Genomic DNA, 18,516 nt, shown 5'->3' on the forward strand with positions numbered 1-18,516 from the left:
CTGAAAATCTGATATTTTAATTTTTTCCTCTGCATATATTTTTATGCTAACAATCTAATTTAATATTCATCATAATCACGACATTGATCTTAATTTTATGAAGATCCATGTACATTCTGTGTATATATATATATATATATATATATATATATATATATATATATATATATATATATATATATATATATATATATATATATATATATATATATATTACCAAACTAGTACTTTCCTATATCCTTTCGAAATTTAAATTGTCTAATTTGAATCCATTAATGCTCACATTATTTTTTTCTGTAGACACTGGTAGCTATGGCCCTGTGCCTGATGTTCGGGATGGCCCTGGCCCTGCCTGCCCCTGAGTCCCAGCCTGGCCCTGAGGCTGATCCACAGATTATAATTGATCCTTTTTATAATCCGTATTATGGGTACGGAAGCCTTGGTGGCTACGCAGGCTATGGTGGCGGCTTCGGTGGCTTTGGTGGTTTTGGTTATCGTCCTCATCATGGTCACGGCCACCACCACCGCCACCACTATGGGTGATGGTTATCAGCAAGGTCTCTCTGATAGCTGATCGCTTCCTACCCAGGGTGACGGACTGATAACGTCAACATTACTTTCACTACCTGCAGAATTCCACTGACTCTTATATTCGACTGAAGAAGCCTCTTGTGTGGGCGAAACGTTTCGAACCATATACCTGAACGTTGCTAATATGTCTCATGCGTCAACTTGTCATTATTATATAGCAGCAACACTACGATACGTCATCAAAGTCTCCACTGTCATCATACACAGACGCACTGACATATAGATCGCCTTGTAGACCTACCTGCTGTACTCATTGTATTTATATTATATAATTAATATTTGGATTAAAAAACATCACATAAAAACTTTTGATACTTAAAATATGTTTTTTTCTAAGTCCTGAGTATTTAATTCAAATTTCTGTCTCGTGTTCTTTCCGAGACGCTGACGATGTGATTACATCTGCTGGCAGTGAACTAATCTCAGTGGCTAAATAATGTAATTGATTTTTTTCCTTGCATCCGTCTCGATAAACATTCTTGATGCCATAATAAAAAGATTAGAGAGGTATCAAGAATTTATAACCCATTTCTAGAACAGGAAAAGGTAATTACATTGGAATATTTTGCTAAGCTTGGATAACCCAGACTGGTTTATCCTAGCTGATCTAACTAGAGCTATCAAGCGCTAGTTTAATGGTGAAACAGAGCAATTACTGATGGATACACCAACAATTAAACTTACAATTTCCTTCCGCTAATAGACTGAGACAAAAAAAAAAATAAGAAAATATCAGTGATATAACCATCTCCTGGGAATTGCTGCTTCAAAAACCACAAGAATATGACCGCTAAAATTTAAGTGATTTACCGAATACTGTATAACAGTTGTGAATAGTTTTTCTTGGTTGGTGAGACAGGTCGTAACTCCCACAGATAGGAAAAAACAGAGTGCAACGGACAAGTGAATAATAGAAGCAGCAACACACAAAGCAAGAGGCATTCTTGAGCTTCCCCAGCGCTCAGGCTTCGGCCCAAAGCTGGGGTGTGGCTCCAAAAGGATCCTGTAGTGCTTGCTGCCTCTGCACCTCCTGACATTGTCTGCTACTATGTAACTTCCACACCCTTCGAACTCAGTGTGCGTGGGGGTTTGCTGTAGATTCGCCGGGCGATTATACCGGCAAATCTACAGCAAGCAAGCAAGATAGAAAAAAAATGAATATAAACGATTGGTTAGTTATAGACGAGAAAGCTTCGTTATCCTCCATGTCAAATCTTGCAACCACACCATCATACAGGAAGATGCTGAGATAATACACAAAATGGATTATGCATTCAAGAAAAGACAAGCAGTGACCGCAGCAGTTATAGATCAAACTTTCAACATTAACAAGCACTGGAACTGTGCTGGGGACCCTCATCCTCAGAGTAAAGAATAAACTTCCTTCAGGGAAAACTCAAGGTTCTCCCAGGAGCTGTTTGAATATTGTCTTCTCCTACCACCTCCTACATTCTATATTCTATGTAGACTTTATTTAAAGACAAAATACATTGACAAAACTACAATAGGGATTAGAACAACACAGATAAGAACTCAAGAGCTACATCCAGCTACGTCCAGCTCCCGGCGGTGGGTCGTGTTCCCAGAATGCTGCAGACATTTTCCCTCTGGATCGCAACAATGACTCTGAAAGAGGAAGCTGGCCGCCCTGTGATCCTTGGTTTCTATGATGAGTTTTTTACCCAGCTCTTTGATGAACTTTAGACCACATTTTCCCCATGCTCCAAGGGTCTCCCACCCTACTGAGATGAAGTTATAGCAAGGGAAAAGGTCTTCATATTTGTGGGTCTTCTGGGTCTCCCTGTAGCTGGCAGCTCCAGCCCCTTCCGCTAAGGAGTATGGCAATTACGTGTCTGCCAATGTGGCAGTACAGGTACATTCCCAGGCAATCTGTTTACCATCCTTCCAGGGTAGCATAGTGGCTCCATCATGACGCTTTTGACTTCCATCAGACCTATGTACTTGGGGTTCCCGCTGGGCTGGGCAACGGGCTGTATCAAGGCTTCTCTTTATGATGTCGTTGACCTCCTCTTGTCTAGCGTAGTACTTCTTACCTGATATATATATATATATATATATATATATATATATATATATATATACATATATATATATATATATATACAGATACACACACACATATATATATATATATATATATATATATATACATGATATAAACCTTGGTAATAAATACCGACAAGTTGGTTTAGAAAGACACGCAAGCAAACACCATGACACACCCATCAGAAAACGTTTCGGTCCTGGGACCTTGATCAAGGTGATCAAGGTCCCAGGACCGAAACGTTTTCTAATAAATATGTCATAGTGTTTGCTTACGTGTCTTTCTAAACCATATATATACATACACACACACACACACACACACACACACACGAGTGCGTGTTTCGTGTGTACTCCCCTAATTGTGGCTGCAGGGGTCGATTCACAACTTCTGGCCCCGCCTCTTCACTGGTCGCTACTAGGTCCACTCTTTCCCTGCTCTATGAACCTTACTACATGCTTTATTTGCAAGATTAACTGTTCGCAGTTATTTCATTGCATCATATTCTAACAGTGTGGTAATAGCCTCACACTCAGGGCTACATTTATTGGGTGGCTATGGTGAGCAATTCTCCAGGGCCCTCCCATATATTAGACTCCTCACAAAATAATTTATACTTCTAGGACGAAAAATAATAATGGATAATTGAATACGTAATTTAAAACATAAATCATCTGACATTTTTTAATAATTATTTTACTAGGATTATTATGGTAGTTATAGTAGTATCAGTAACAGTAGTAATAGCAGTAATAGTAGTGGTAATAACAATAATAATAATAATAATAATAATAATAATAATAATAATAATCTTTGAGTGGGCGCCCACCTAACTGTTAGTTCACCCTGAGGTCCCAAATAACCAAGCACAACCCTATTCACACTAGCAACCAGTGTGGTACATTACAAGACATAACTAGCTGGACCGTTACCTCTGCCATGGTCAAGGAAATTGATTCAGGAGACATAATCAGTTATTAAGCCAAAAAAGTACGATGTCTGAAGGATATTTATTTTTATTGCATGACGATGCTAGGCTTATTAGGCATCCTGGGTTGGGGGGATGCCGGATACTAGTATACCTAGTTAAGGGTTGAGACAGGTATCCCAGGTTGGGAGTTGCTAGGACACACGGGTTGCCGGACACACGACCTGTGATACATTTTTCTCTTCCAGCGCCCACTGAAGCAGCTGTTGATTTTTCAGAATAACGTGAGATAGGTCAAACATCTGAGGAATGACAGGTAGTTATATTTCATCCTAATGAAAGAAGGATGCTGCCTTCAAGGACCCCAATGGAAATAAGTCGCTTCACGTTTTTTTGGTTATCCCAGGTTCTCTACACATATGCTGCTATGTATGATATGGAACTGTATTTGTGTATACCTGAATAAACTTATTTACCAAGACTTTTCATGCCCTTCTTGAAGTGTCATAAGTTCTGTGACGAGTCATGGCAGCGACAACTTGCTCGGCTCAGACTTATAAAAATGTCTACATTTTACTATAAATTTATGGCAATATGTGAATCTTTTATTAAGAAAACAAACCCACATTTTCCCGTACTCTCTTAATTAATAAAATATTCCTAACAAGGTGAAACAATTGTTCTTTGTCACCAAACAATCCCGCACTGCTGGACTCTTGAGGCGGAAGGGTAGATACGGGATGGTTTGAAAATTAGACACATATGCAACATTTGGGTATCTTTAATGTAGACGTTTCGCCATCCAGTGGCTTTATCAATATAAATTCTACGACATAATTTGAAGACAGTAGAACTATATACAAAAAGATGAGGTAATCAGTCCCTCAGTCTTGGAGTTGGTGTTGAGAGCACCGTAGTCGTGAAGAATCTAGAGCACAGACAAGAAGGTTGACGGTTATATGATGACCTCAGGTGAAAAAGGGGACGGGTAGCAGACGAAGACATTGTCACTGGTAGGTGGAATTTCCCAGTAGAAGTAGGTCATACCCAAGGAACGGGTTAGTAGAAATGAAGACGGTTTACCTCATCTTTTGTATATAGTTCTACTGTCTTCAAATTATTTCGTATAATTTGTATTGATAAAACCACTGGATGGTGGAACGTCTACATTAAAGATACCTACATGTTGCATATGTGTCTAATTTTCATCTTGTCGGTACTGTATACCATTCATGTACAACGGGATGGTTTGTGTGACGCTGCCTCACAGTAGTGGGACACACCCCACCCGAGATGCTTTTACGTCAGTGTTACACTTCAGCCCACCCAGCAATATTCAACAATAACATCTGCACGGAAACTTGAGTTTCTTTTACCTATACGCTCTTATAAGTGCTCGCTGCTAAATACTGCCTACATCATCATATCATATCCTGCCTTAAGTGCAGCCAACTGCGGAGCCAAACTTTTCTGTCAAACGATGTTAAAGATATCATAACATGTACTCTGGTGGTGACCAGGCAACATGTACTCTGGTGCTGGTCTGGTGGGGACCAGGCAATATGCACTCTGGTGCTGGTGTAGTGATGACTCAGGTAACATGTATTCTGGTGCTGGTCTGGTGGTGACCAGGCAACACGTACCCTGGTGCTGGTCTAGTGATGACTCAGGTAACCTGTACGTACTCTGGTGGTGACCAGGAAACATGTACCCTGGTGCTGGTCTAGTGATGAGTCAGGCAACATGCTCCTAGAGTCAGGCAAAACAGGGGGGCAATGACCTGTAAAACACAAGGGATGATCTTGGTAATGTTAAGGCCTGGAGGAGCCAAGCATGGAATGTTGTTTGTAGACAGTTGCTGCACTTTCAGCAATACTGTTGTTTCTAGGGGTGTTATTTCACTAACTCTGATAATACGATAATGCCCTACATCTAGCTAAGTCTTGAAATGGTCAAGGTTACCACTGATTCAATATAAATCTTTAATACACTTGTGGTCTTCAGAGACGCATAGCTTCTCAAAAAATGAAAGAATGAGACGAAGATATGAATCAGAATTTGCTCTATCAACACACGTGAATATAGATAAAATAAATGATTATGGACGTGACACTTGTTAAAGAAATAGACTGTAAAAACAAATCATATTGTTGTTAATATTAACTTTAACTAAACTGGGGAGTTCCCTAGACAAAAAAAAATGTGTATTTATCGTTTTCGTTGGTCTTGTGTTGCAAAGTGGCAACTGTGATTATGCAACATTCACACCCATGTTGTGGAAGGATAAAAACAGATTTAACATCGTCAAGGAAAGATAACTTAGCAGAGGAGGGTGATAAAGAAGTAGCTAGACGTATTCAAATAAAAAGAGACGCAGTAACATAAGAAGTTTGGGATATAATAATAAAAACGAAACAAAAAGTAAGCCAGGAAATGTTCGAAGAGTGTGGCAACTGCTGCAGTATGAAGAAGTTCAGAGACCCCATCATGGTTCCCTGCTCTCCCACCTGTATGGCTGGGTCCCCTGCTCTCCCACCTGTGTGGCGGCGTATATAAGTCTGGAAGGGCATCCTCACTGCCTTAGAGAGTCGTCAGCAGTGCTTGCACTGCCATCTTCTCAATCAACATGAAAGTGGTAAGTACTGCATTGTTTAATTAATAATGGTTATATTCTCATTATATATAAGGTGAAAAGCTACCGAAGGGTATAACGCTGCAAGCAGCGGTGCCCTCAGAGTCTCCTGCACGGAGTTGCGTTAACGCAAACTGTTGCGTTGATATTTTGAATGAGCCATAACAACTGTGACCAAAACATCACCATCACCTCAACAAACTCGTCACAAGGTGTATATATATGGCATACAATGAAGAATTAGACACTTGTGCAACATCTGGGTATCTTTACTGTAGACCTTTCACCATCCAGTGACTTTATCAGTACAAATTCAAAGACATAATTTCGAAGACTGCAGAACAATAGGCTGAGGGACTGGCCGCATGCAAACAGACACGAACCACGGCCCGGCTGTCAGGTATTTACTACAGGTGACTGTTCAGCGCCTTCTTGAAGACAGCCAGGGGTCTACTGGTAATCCCATTTATGTATACTGGGAGGCAGTTGAACAGTCTTGGGCCCCTGACACTTGTGTTGTCTCTTAGCGTACTTGTAGCGCTCCTGTTTGGTGTTGGTTAATGGGGTTTAAAGCCCATCACTAGACGAGGGTCATGAAGGCTGCATGTAAATGATTAAGGTAAACTCTCAGCATACAGTAAGAGGTATACACCTCTCGGTGTACGTACAGTAATACCTCGTATAACGCTGTTTTGAACAGCGCGGTTTTGTCATAGAACGGTTTATAATTTTAAGGTTTTTAACAATTAAATGTTTCGTTTAACAGTAGTACGGTAGTGAACGGCAGTTTTTTTTATTACATACGAGTACTTTTTTAAACGTAATTATGAGTGAGAAGAGTACATGTAACGAAGCTTGTGAACCTAACATATGCAAATGGTTATTTAATAAACATATTATAACAAGGTGAATATGATAATGATATTCAATACAGACAAGTTGATAAGTAAGACACATGTGCAACAGTTAGGTAACTTTATTCTGAAACGTTTCACCCACAAAGTTGGCTTCTTCAGTCGAGTACAGAAAAGGTGGCAGAAGCAGTACAGATGTGAAGATGATGTGATCAGACCATCAACGTTGAAGTCTTCAGAATGATGGACTGATTACATCGTCTTTACATCTCTACTGCTTTTGCTGCCTCCTCTGTACTCGACTGAAGAAGCCTACTGTGTAGGTGAAACATTTCGGAATATGATACCTAACTGCTGCAAATGTGTCTTACCAGATTAAAACAATGTTTTAAATAGCGCTGTTTTCCATAACACAGAACTTTTTAGGCACGTATTAACTACGTAGTTCAAGGTTCCATAAATAAATATAAAAATAAACTGGGTCTTACTAATATCATAAGCCTACTACACAATTCAACGCTGAAATTTTAAACTGTAGGGAAAAGGCTGAATTGGTTAAATTTCTACTATAATTATTAGACGCGAAAAAGAAATGTTATACATTTTATAATCAGTAATAAAATCAATGGTCGAATTATTAACCTAATTGACCACAGGAGTGTCATTATTACGAGCACAGGTGTAGTCTTGTGACCTGTACACCTGTTCGTACCAAGGACTGAGGAACGAGCAAAGTCAACAGTGAGTAAATACTTATACATTCCCTTCACCAAAATAGCAGGCAAGTATATATACAATGTATATAAACTGTATACAACGCGAGTTTGTAAACAAGAGACACAGTGAGAACGGTGAGCGACCAGCCTTGTGGATAGAGACACAGTGAGAACGGTGAGCGACCAGCCTTGATCCACGTCTCCAGCATCATTTTATGACGCGCTTCCTTGTTATTATTATTATAATCAAGGGGAAGCGCTAAACCCGGAGGATTATACAGCGCCTGGGGGGGATGTGGAAGGCATTCAGGCTTAATTTGGGGAACTGGAGCACAGATCCAATTCCCTAAATCAAGAGCCCCTCACCAACATCAAGGAACCTTCCTTGAGGGGACGCTTCCTTGTTACTGGCTGGAATGAACCAAGACAACAAGGTGGCCCCGCTTCTTATACTGCCAGCAGCTGGTTCACTGGTCGGGAGGGCATTCCTATATCGGTGTGTGACATATACAAAATAAAATGTAACGTACTCTTATCATGCTATTGTCACTAAGGTTGCAAGTCACCTGTCAACCATCAGGTTGACAGGTGACTTGCAGAGAATGCTTTGACAGGTGTGTCAAGCCTTCTCTGTGTATAAACAATGAGAGATACATTCATCCTGGTGTATACATTGAAAGATCTTGGTGCATATACACTGAGATACTCTTCTCTTGATTTGTATATACAATGAAATATATTCCTTTTGGTGTATATACAGAGATATTTCTGCTGTATATATACTGAGATATACACCCTCTGAGTGTATATACACTGAGAGATACACTCCTCTGAGTGTATATATCCCAGGTACGTGGGAGATACACTCCTCTGAGTGTATATATCCCAGGTACGTGGGAGATACACTCCTCTGAGTGTATATATCCCAGGTACGTGGGAGATACACTCCTCTGAGTGTATATACACTGAAATATATTCCTTTTGGTGTATATACAGAGATATTTCTGCTGTATATATACTGAGATATACACCCTCTGAGTGTATATACACTGAGAGATACACTTCTCTGAGTGTATATATACTGAGAGATACACTCCTCTGAGTGTATATACACTGAGAGATACACTCCTCTGAGTATACATGCACTCAGAGATACACTCCTGGAGCAGTCACAATCAACACATTACACAAATATTATTCGGGAATATATCATTAATTATCTAATACCCGATTAATACATTAAGTGACATTATCCTGACTCACGAAGAGAAACATTCATGTATCCTCATGTATATGAATACTCAGCGGAAACCCTTTAGATGAGAACTGCGTAAAAAAAAAAACGAATGAATTCATCCGTGTACGCAACCGACTTTTAACCATGTAATGGCTGCAAGAATGAGTTTCCTGGTGGTTTTAAGTCTGCAAGACTCTGATTACCACTATGCTCACTCGCCCAGTCTGTTAGGCCTAGGGCCTAACAGACTGAGGACCAGACACCTATGCAGTCTCTCAGGGGACGGCCATGTTATTAAATGTAATATAAAAAAAATTCTCGAACTCACAGTTGCCATTATTTTAAACCAGTTTTTTCCTAATTCTAACAATACTTAGCACAATTTATCACAAATAATTAAATAAACATTATTAATGGAATATGCTTTACCACCAGACAACAAACTCAAATGAAAACTCTGAGGGAGGATACGAAGTAACTTTTCCAGGGACTGCCTAACCCTGTAGTGGACTACTGCATCTGTATTCAATGTTAATTAGATAATTAGTGTCCAGGTGTTAAGTTGGCGGGCCGGACGAAAACCTCATGCAGGCCGGATGTGGCTCGCGGGCCGGGGGTTGCCGACCCCTGTACAGTTAGTTACTCTCTTAACTTTGTTTTCTTCCTCCCCAGGAACTATTAGCGGTGATCCTGTGCCTGATGCTGGGAGTAGCCCTGGCCCTGCCCGGCCCTGATCCCCTGCCCGGCCCTGATGCCCTACCTTACCCTGATGCCCTACCTTACCCTGATGCCCTCCCTGACCCTGATGCCCTGCCTGACCCTGAGGGAGACCCTGACGCTGAAGCTGATCCTCATTATCACCGTCGTTATGGCTACGGAGGCTATGGCGGCTACGGAGGCTATGGTGGTTACGGGGGTTACGGCGGCTACGGAGGCTTTGGCGGCGGCTTCGGAGGCTTCGGGGGCTACGGTGGATACGGCTATCGTCCCTATTACGGCGGTTATGGCCACCATCGCCGCTATGGTTTCTATGGTTAATGTCGTTACCAACTCTCTCATGGTTCTCCGTGTCTTTGCCTGCACCTGGATCTACCGAGAGTCTTTGTTGATATATCTGTGTAACAATTGATTCTTATCAACTGTTTACGTCGTAATGACTTACGAATCCATGTAAGACACTCCTCTCAAATCCTAATTTTAATTTATATTTTCTATTTATTATTTTGGCTCCCAAAAGAGACAATAAAAACTCTTGATTCTTAAAACGTGTTTTTTTTTCACTTAATGTATAGAACGTAAAAGTTCCTACAACGTGAAATATTCAGCAATATTCTTGTGATTTAGTAGCTGGTTTAATAAACCGACAAGTTGAAGAATGAGACACTTGGGTAATATTTGGGAATTTTTACTGAGGAAACGTTTCGCCAGCCAGTGGCTTCTCCAGTCAAATACAGAGAAGAACGGTAGAAGAAGTGGAGTTTGAGGCATTCAGTCCCTCAGCCTGGAGTCGATGTGTTAATACACTGGTCCTAACAGCTCCTCCCCAGCGGTTAAGAGGCCAACCTCTCTCTCAGCTTACAAATGCTGATTAACACTGACAATTAAATAAAACACATGCGAAGTAGCTCCCCCAGGGTGACTGGAGCTTCACTTTTGGTAATGGTTTTGTTCATGGGTAGCTCCCCCAGGGTGGCATATATAAATTATAGTCTACCATTGAGTTTTGTTTGCTCCATTTCCCATTACGACCACTACGACCACTACGACCATTACGACCACTACGACCACTACGACCAGGTCTCACAGGCCATTCTTATCTGTTTTCCTAATGAGGGAAAAACGGAGAAGAACTAATAAGCTGTTGTTGTTTTTAGAGTAAAATTGTATATATCAGTAGTGTGTTGCTACCCTATTTTATATGTTAGTTTCAGTAGTTACACAGTGGTAACATGGAGCTGTTTCTAGGCCACACACACACACACACACACACACACACACAGTTCCTCACAAGAGATTAGTGCAGAAGCTAGAGCACCAGGCGCATATAACAGGAAGGGCACTGCAATGGATCAGAGAATACCTGACAGGGAGGCAACAACGAGTCATGGTACGTAATGATGTATCACAGTGGGCACCTGTGACGAGCGGGGTCCCACAGGGGTCGGTCCTAGGACCAGTGCTATTTTTGGTATATGTGAACGACATGACGGAAGGGTTAGACTCAGAAGTGTCCCTGTTTGCAGATGATGTGAAGTTAATGAGGAGAATTAAATCTGATGAGGACCAGGCAGGACTTCAAAGAGACCTGGACAGACTGGACACCTGGTCCAGCAAATGGCTTCTCGAATTTAATCCTGCCAAATGCAAAGTCATGAAGATGGGGGAGGGGCACAGAAGACCACAGACAGAGTATACTCTAGGTGGCCAAAGACTGCAAACCTCACTCAAGGAGAAAGATCTTGGGGTGAGTATAACACCGAGCATGTCTCCGGAAGCACACATCAATCAGATAACTGCTGCAGCATATGGGCGCCTGGCAAACCTGAGAACAGCATTCCGATACCTTAGTAAGGAATCATTCAAGACACTGTACACCGTGTATGTCAGGCCCATACTGGAGTATGCAGCACCTGTTTGGAACCCGCACTTGATAAAGCACGTCAAGAAACTAGAGAAAGTACAAAGGTTTGCGACAAGGTTAGTTCCAGAGCTAAGGGGAATGTCCTATGAGGAAAGATTAAGGGAAATCGGCCTGACCACACTGGAGGACAGGAGGGTCAGGGGAGACATGATAACGACATATAAAATACTGCGTGGAATAGACAAGGTGGACAAAGACAGGATGTTCCAGGGAGGGGACACAGAAACAAGAGGCCACAATTGGAAGTTGAAGACACAAATGAGTCAGAGAGATAGTAGGAAGTATTTCTTCAGTCATAGAGTTGTAAGGCAGTGGAATAGCCTAGAAAATGACGTAGTGGAGGCAGGAACCATACACAGTTTTAAGACGAGGTTTGATAAAGCTCATGGAGCGGGGAGAGAGAGGGCCTAGTAGCAACCGGTGAAGAGGCGGGGCCAGGAGCTAGGACTCGACCCCTGCAACCACAAATAGGTGAGTACAAATAGGTGAGTACACACACACACACACACTACATTAACATAATCAACGAGACTGTCCACTAACAAACTGGGCTAAGAGCATAGTGGTGGCAACTGTACAAGTGCAAGTAATGGTAGTTATGGTGTTGGTGGTGGTTGTAGTGGTAGTGATGGTAGAGGTAGTGGCAGTGATGGTGGGGTAGTGGTGGTGGTTGTGATGGTGGGGGTAGTGGTAGTGATGCTAGTGGTAGTGGTAGTGGTGGTGATGGTGGTAGAATTCCATTTATACTCCCATCTTTCCCATTATCCATGGTATTAGCTTAAAAAATTTCCTGCAAGCTGTAGTGTGGTGGGAGACGCATCAAGGTGAAACAAGAACCTTTAACTGACCTCAGCTATCCAGAGAGAGTTAGAGATAGCCAGACTCCAGCTAGATTTGCTCGCCAGATAACCAGACTCCAGCTAGTTTTGTTAGATAACCAGACTTCAGCTAGTTTTGTTAGCCAGATAGCCAGACTCCAGCTAGTTTTGTTAACCAGATAGCCAGATTCCAGCTAGTTTTGCTAGCCAGATTCCAGCTAGTTTTGGTCGCCAGATAGTCAGACTCCAGCTAGTTTTGCTCGCCAGATAGCCAGACTCCAGCTAATCTTGAAGGCTACGAAGGATACGGCGGGAATATCGAATCTGGCGGTGGCTTTTGGCGGATTTGGGGGCAAGTAAAACGGATATAAGACATTGGTGAACGTTTCTGCGTCAGGGGTGAGAACATGGTTCCAGCACACTGACTGGTAAGATGTAAACAAACACGTAGGTGCGTCAGGGGTGAGAACATGGTTCCAGCACACTGACTGGTAAGATGTAAACAAACACGTAGGTGCGTCAGGGGTGAGAACATGGTTCCAGCACACTGACTGGTAAGATGTAAACAAATACGTAGGTGCGTCAGGGGTGAGAACATGGTTCCAGCACATTGACTGGTAAGATGTAAACAAACACGTAGGTGCGTCAGGGGTGAGAACATGGTTCCAGCACACTGACTGGTAAGATGTAAACAAACATGTAGGTGCGTCAGGGGTGAGAACATGGTTCCAGCACACTGACTGGTAAGATGTAAACAAACACGTAGATGTGTCACCTTCTCTCTGGTTGTGTTTATTATTTATGTTCACGTGAAACTAATAAAATGCTTACACCGTGTACGTCAGGCACTGTACACCGTGTACGTCAGGCACTGTACACCGTGTGTGTCAGGCACGGTACACCGTGTACGTCAGGCACGGTACACCGTGTACGTCAGGCACGGTACACCGTGTACGTCAGGCACTGTACACCGTGTGTGTCAGGCACGGTACACCGTGTACGTCAGGCACGGTACACCGTGTACGTCAGGCACGGTACACCGTGTACGTCAGGCACGGTACACCGTGTACGTCAGGCACGGCACACCGTGTACGTGAGGCACTGTACACCGTGTACGTCAGGCACGGTACACCGTGTACGTCAGGCACGGTACACCGTGTACGTCAGGCACGGTACACCGTGTACGTCAGGCACGGTACACCGTGTACGTCAGGCACGGCACACCGTGTACGTGAGGCACTGTACACCGTGTACGTCAGGCACGGTACACCGTGTACGTCAGGCACGGTACACCGTGTACGTCAGGCACGGTACACCGTGTACGTCAGGCACGGTACACCGTGTACGTGAGGCACTGTACACCGTGTACGTCAGGCACGGTACACCGTGATCGTCAGGCACTGTACACCGTGTACGTCAGGCACTGTACACCGTGTACGTCAGGCACGGTACACCGTGTTCGTCAGGCACTGTATACCGTGTACGTCAGGCACTGTACACCGTGTACGTCAGGCACGGTACACCGTGTACGTCAGGCACTGTGCACCGTGTGTGTCAGGCACGGTACACCGTGATCGTCAGGCACTGTACACCATGTACGTCAGGCACGGTACACCGTGTTCGTGAGGCATTGTACACCGTGTACGTCAGGCACTGTACACCGTGTACGTCAGGCACTGTACACCGTGTACGTCAGGCACTGTACATCGTGTACGTCAGGCACGGTACACCGTGTACGTCAGGCACTGTACACCGTGTACGTCAGGCACGGTACACCGTGTACGTCAGGCACTGTACACCGTGTATGTCAGGCACGGTACACCGTGATCGTCAAGCACTGTACATCGTGTGTGTCAGGCACGGTACACCGTGTACGTCAGGCACTGTACACCATGTACGTCAGGCACGGTACACCGTGTACGTCAGGCACTGTACACCATGTACGTCAGGCACGGTACACCGTGTACGTCAGGCACTGTACACCATGTACGTCAGGCACGGTACACCGTGTACGTCAGGCACTGTACACCATGTACGTCAGGCACTGTACACCGTGTACGTCAGGCACTGTACACCATGTACGTCAGGCACGGTACACCGTGTACGTCAGGCACTGTACACCGTGTATGTCAGGCACTGTACACCGTGTGTGTCAGGCACGGTACACCGTGTACGTCAGGCACTGTACACCGTGTACGTCAGGGACGGTACACCGTGTACGTCAGGCACTGTACGCCGTGTATGTCAGGCACGGTACACCGTGATCGTCAGGCACTGTACACCGTGTACGTCAGGCACGGTACACCGTGTTCGTCAGGCACTGTACACCGTGTACGCCAGGCACGGTACACCGTGTACGTCAGGCACGGTACACCGTGTACGTCAGGCACTGTACACCGTGTATGTCAGGCACTGTACACCGTGTGTGTCAGGCACGGTACACCGTGTACGTCAGGCACTGTACACCGTGTACGTCAGGGACGGTACACCGTGTACGTCAGGCACTGTACACCGTGTATGTCAGGCACGGTACACCGTGATCGTCAGGCACTGTACACCGTGTACGTCAGGCACGGTACACCGTGTTCGTCAGGCACTGTACACCGTGTACGCCAGGCACGGTACACCGTGTACGTCAGGCACTGTACACCGTGTACGTCAGGCACTGTACACCATGTACGTCAGGCACTGTACACCGTGTACGTCAGGCACTGTACACCATGTACCTCAGGCACGGTACACCGTGTACGTCACGCACTGTACACCGTGTATGTCAGGCACTGTACACCGTGTGTGTCAGGCACGGTACACCGTGTACGTCAGGCACTGTACACCGTGTACGTCAGGGACGGTACACCGTGTACGTCAGGCACTGTACGCCGTGTATGTCAGGCACGGTACACCGTGATCGTCAGGCACTGTACACCGTGTACGTCAGGCACGGTACACCGTGTTCGTCAGGCACTGTACACCGTGTACGCCAGACACTATACACCGTGTACGCCAGGCACGGTACACCGTGTACGGCAGGCACGGTACACCGTGTACGTCAGGCACTGTACACCGTGTACGTCAGGCACTGTACACCATGTACGTCAGGCACCGTACACCGTGTGCGTTAGGCACAAACACCGTGCACGTCAGGCACTGTACACCGTGTACGTCAGGTCCATATCTGAGTATGCAGCACCATTTTGGAACCCACACCTGGTCAAGCACATCAAGAAATTAGAGAAAGTGCAAAGATTTGCAACAAGACTAGTCCCGGAGCTAAAGGTATGTCCTACGAAGAAAGGTTAAGGGAAATCGACCTGACGTCACTGGAGGACAAGAGGGACATGGGAGACATGATAACAACATATAAAATACTGAGAGAAATTGACATTTGGAGAGAGACAGGATGTTCCAGAGATAGGACACAGCAACATGGAGTCACAACTGGAAGTTGAAGACTCAGATGTGTAAGAGTGATGTTAGGAAGTACTTCTTCAGTCATAGAGTTCTAAGGAAGTGGAATACTTTGGAGAGTGACGTAGTGGAGGTTAGATCCATATATAGCTTTAAGATGAGGTATGATAAAGCTCATGGAGCAAGGAGAGAGAGTGACTTAGTAGCGATCAGTGAAGAGGCGGGGCCAGGAGCTATGAATCGAACCCCGCAACCACAATTAGGCGAGAATGAGGTGAGTACAATACTGTAGCAAGTACAATTTACAGCGCTGTAGCTGGAATATTTCACAAGCTGCAGCTGATACAATTCACAATACTGTAGCTGATACAGCTTACACAGGAACAGTTCACAATACTGCCACTGGTTCAGTTCACAACATTACAGCTGGTACAATTCACAATGCTACAGTTAGAACAACTCACAATATTGTAACTGGATCAATTCATAATCCTGCATCTGGAATAATTCACAACACTGCAGCTGGAACAGTTCACAACACTGCAGCTGGAACAATTCACAACACTGCTGCTGGAACAATTCACAACACTACTGCTGGTACAATTCACAACACTGCTGCTGGTACAATTCACAATACTGCAGCTGGAACAATTCACAACACTACAGATGGCACAATACACCGATGACTCACATATAGGAGAGGATCCTCGAGTCCACAAAACCTTCGAGTCCTGTTCAGGACGGACACAAACAATGCCTTAATTTTGGTTTCCCTGGACCCATTATGTACCTCTGTAATGTTGAGGTACAGTCCCTGGATCCATTATGTACCTCTGTAATGTTGAGGTACAGTCCCTGGACCCATGATGTACCTCTGTAATGTTGAGGTACAGTCCCTGGACCCATGATGTGCCTCTGTAATGTTGAGGTACAGTCCCTGGACCCATGATGTGCTTCTGTAATGTTGGGGTACAGTCCCTGGACCCATGATGTGCCTCTGTAATGTTGAGGTACAGTCCCTGGACCCATGATGTGCCTCTGTAATGTTGGGGTACAGTCCCTGGACCCATGATGTGCCTCTGTAATGTTGAGGTACAGTCCCTGGACCCATGATGTACCTCTGTAATGTTGAGGTACAGTCCCTGGACCCATGATGCACCTCTGTAATGTTGGGGTACAGTCCCTGGACCCATGATGCACCTCTGTAATGTTGAGGTACAGTCCTGGACCCATGATGTGCCTCTGTAATGTTGGGGTACAGTCCCTGGACCCATGATGTGCCTCTGTAATGTTGAGGTACAGTCCCTGGACCCATGATGTACCTCTGTAATGTTGAGGTACAGTCCCTGGACCCATGATGTGCCTCTGTAATGTTGAGGTACAGTCCCTGGACCCATGATGTGCCTCTGTAATGTTGAGGTACAATCCCTGGACCCATGATGTACCTCTGTAATGTTGAGGTACAGTACCTGGACCCATGATGTACCTCTGTAATGTTGAGGTACAGTAACTGGACCCATGATGTGCCTCTGTAATGTTGAGGTACAGTCCCTGGACCCATGGTGTGCCTCTGTAATGTTGAGGTACAGTCCCTGGACCCATGATGTACCTTTGTAATGTTAAGGTACAGGATGGGTATGGGGTGCAGAATAAACATATTAAAGTAACTTGTAACATATATGATATAGATAGTTTAGAAAATCGATAAGTTGAATAATTAGAAACTTTTGCAACATTTAAGAATATTGTGGAAACGTTTCGCCAACAAGTGGCTTCTTCAGTTCGGTACAGAGATGAGTGGTGGAAGATGAGTGGGAGTTTGAGGTAATTAGTCCCTTAGCCTTGAGTTGATGTGTTCAGTCCATCACGGGTACGTGTGTTCCAGTACTGGAAAATGACCGACTTCGTTTCCAGTAATTAGAGCAACAATATCTATTTTTTTCACCCGGTCTTTTTTTAACACATTTCTTTTATTAACCTCATTTTTTTGTGTGTGCTTATTTACGTTGTGATTTTCCTAGGAAAAGTCGAGCTTTCTTCAAGGAAGTGTTTAAAGATACCCATTCAGTGGATCCGGGAGACTCCCTTTCTTGGATAGCACCAGAGTTTTTTTTATCTTTTCTCTGCACTTCTTTTCCTTCTGGGCTAATCAGACGGATCTACATTCATGCTTGGGTGTTTGTCACCGTCCGTACGGTTCCTTTAGTGGTTATTCTCGCTTGTGTTTTATGTATGGATGACTACTCATGGTTTGGATGGTTTCATATCAGTTTCCCAGTAAATACGTTTGACTCCTCCAGTCACTTTCTCCGTCTTTTTTTTTTTAGGCTCTGTCCTTGCTGTTGTCACTATGACAAATGCCCAGTGACCCCTCACCATAACTATGACTCTGCCGACTTTTGCTCTGAAATCACCCAGGTTCCTTTCATAAATGTCTTCAAGACTCGCTCTGGCTTTAAACTCCTCCTTGATCCTTCTTCCAGTAATGTCTACACGAGCAAAGAGTGACGCCTTAAGGGGCACGCCAGTTCCCCTCTCTTCTAATAATGTTATTTTTCCACTATAATCTACCTTGTCCATAATTACTATCACATTTGCTTTGTCTGTTTCGTAAGGTGAAGTCCAG

The 18,516-nt window shown here is 44.2% G+C and overlaps 1 protein-coding gene and 1 long non-coding RNA gene across 3 annotated transcripts in view; one reads left to right on the forward strand and one right to left on the reverse strand.

The window, feature by feature from the left end:
• Positions 1–18,516, reverse strand: part of LOC138855184 (uncharacterized) — a 180,992-nt gene that overhangs the window by 62,889 nt on the left and 99,587 nt on the right. The window lies entirely within an intron of this gene.
• On the forward strand, positions 6,084–10,288 carry LOC128704286 (uncharacterized). The gene is made up of 2 exons (XM_053799422.2): positions 6,084–6,219; positions 9,696–10,288. The coding sequence occupies exons 1-2, from the start codon at positions 6,211–6,213 to the stop codon at positions 10,059–10,061; spliced, it is 375 nt and encodes a 124-aa protein (XP_053655397.2). The 5' UTR covers positions 6,084–6,210; the 3' UTR covers positions 10,062–10,288.

This window comes from Cherax quadricarinatus, chromosome 84 (genome assembly GCF_038502225.1).
Source record: "Cherax quadricarinatus isolate ZL_2023a chromosome 84, ASM3850222v1, whole genome shotgun sequence".
In the NCBI taxonomy this organism is placed as follows: Eukaryota; Metazoa; Arthropoda; class Malacostraca; order Decapoda; family Parastacidae; genus Cherax; species Cherax quadricarinatus.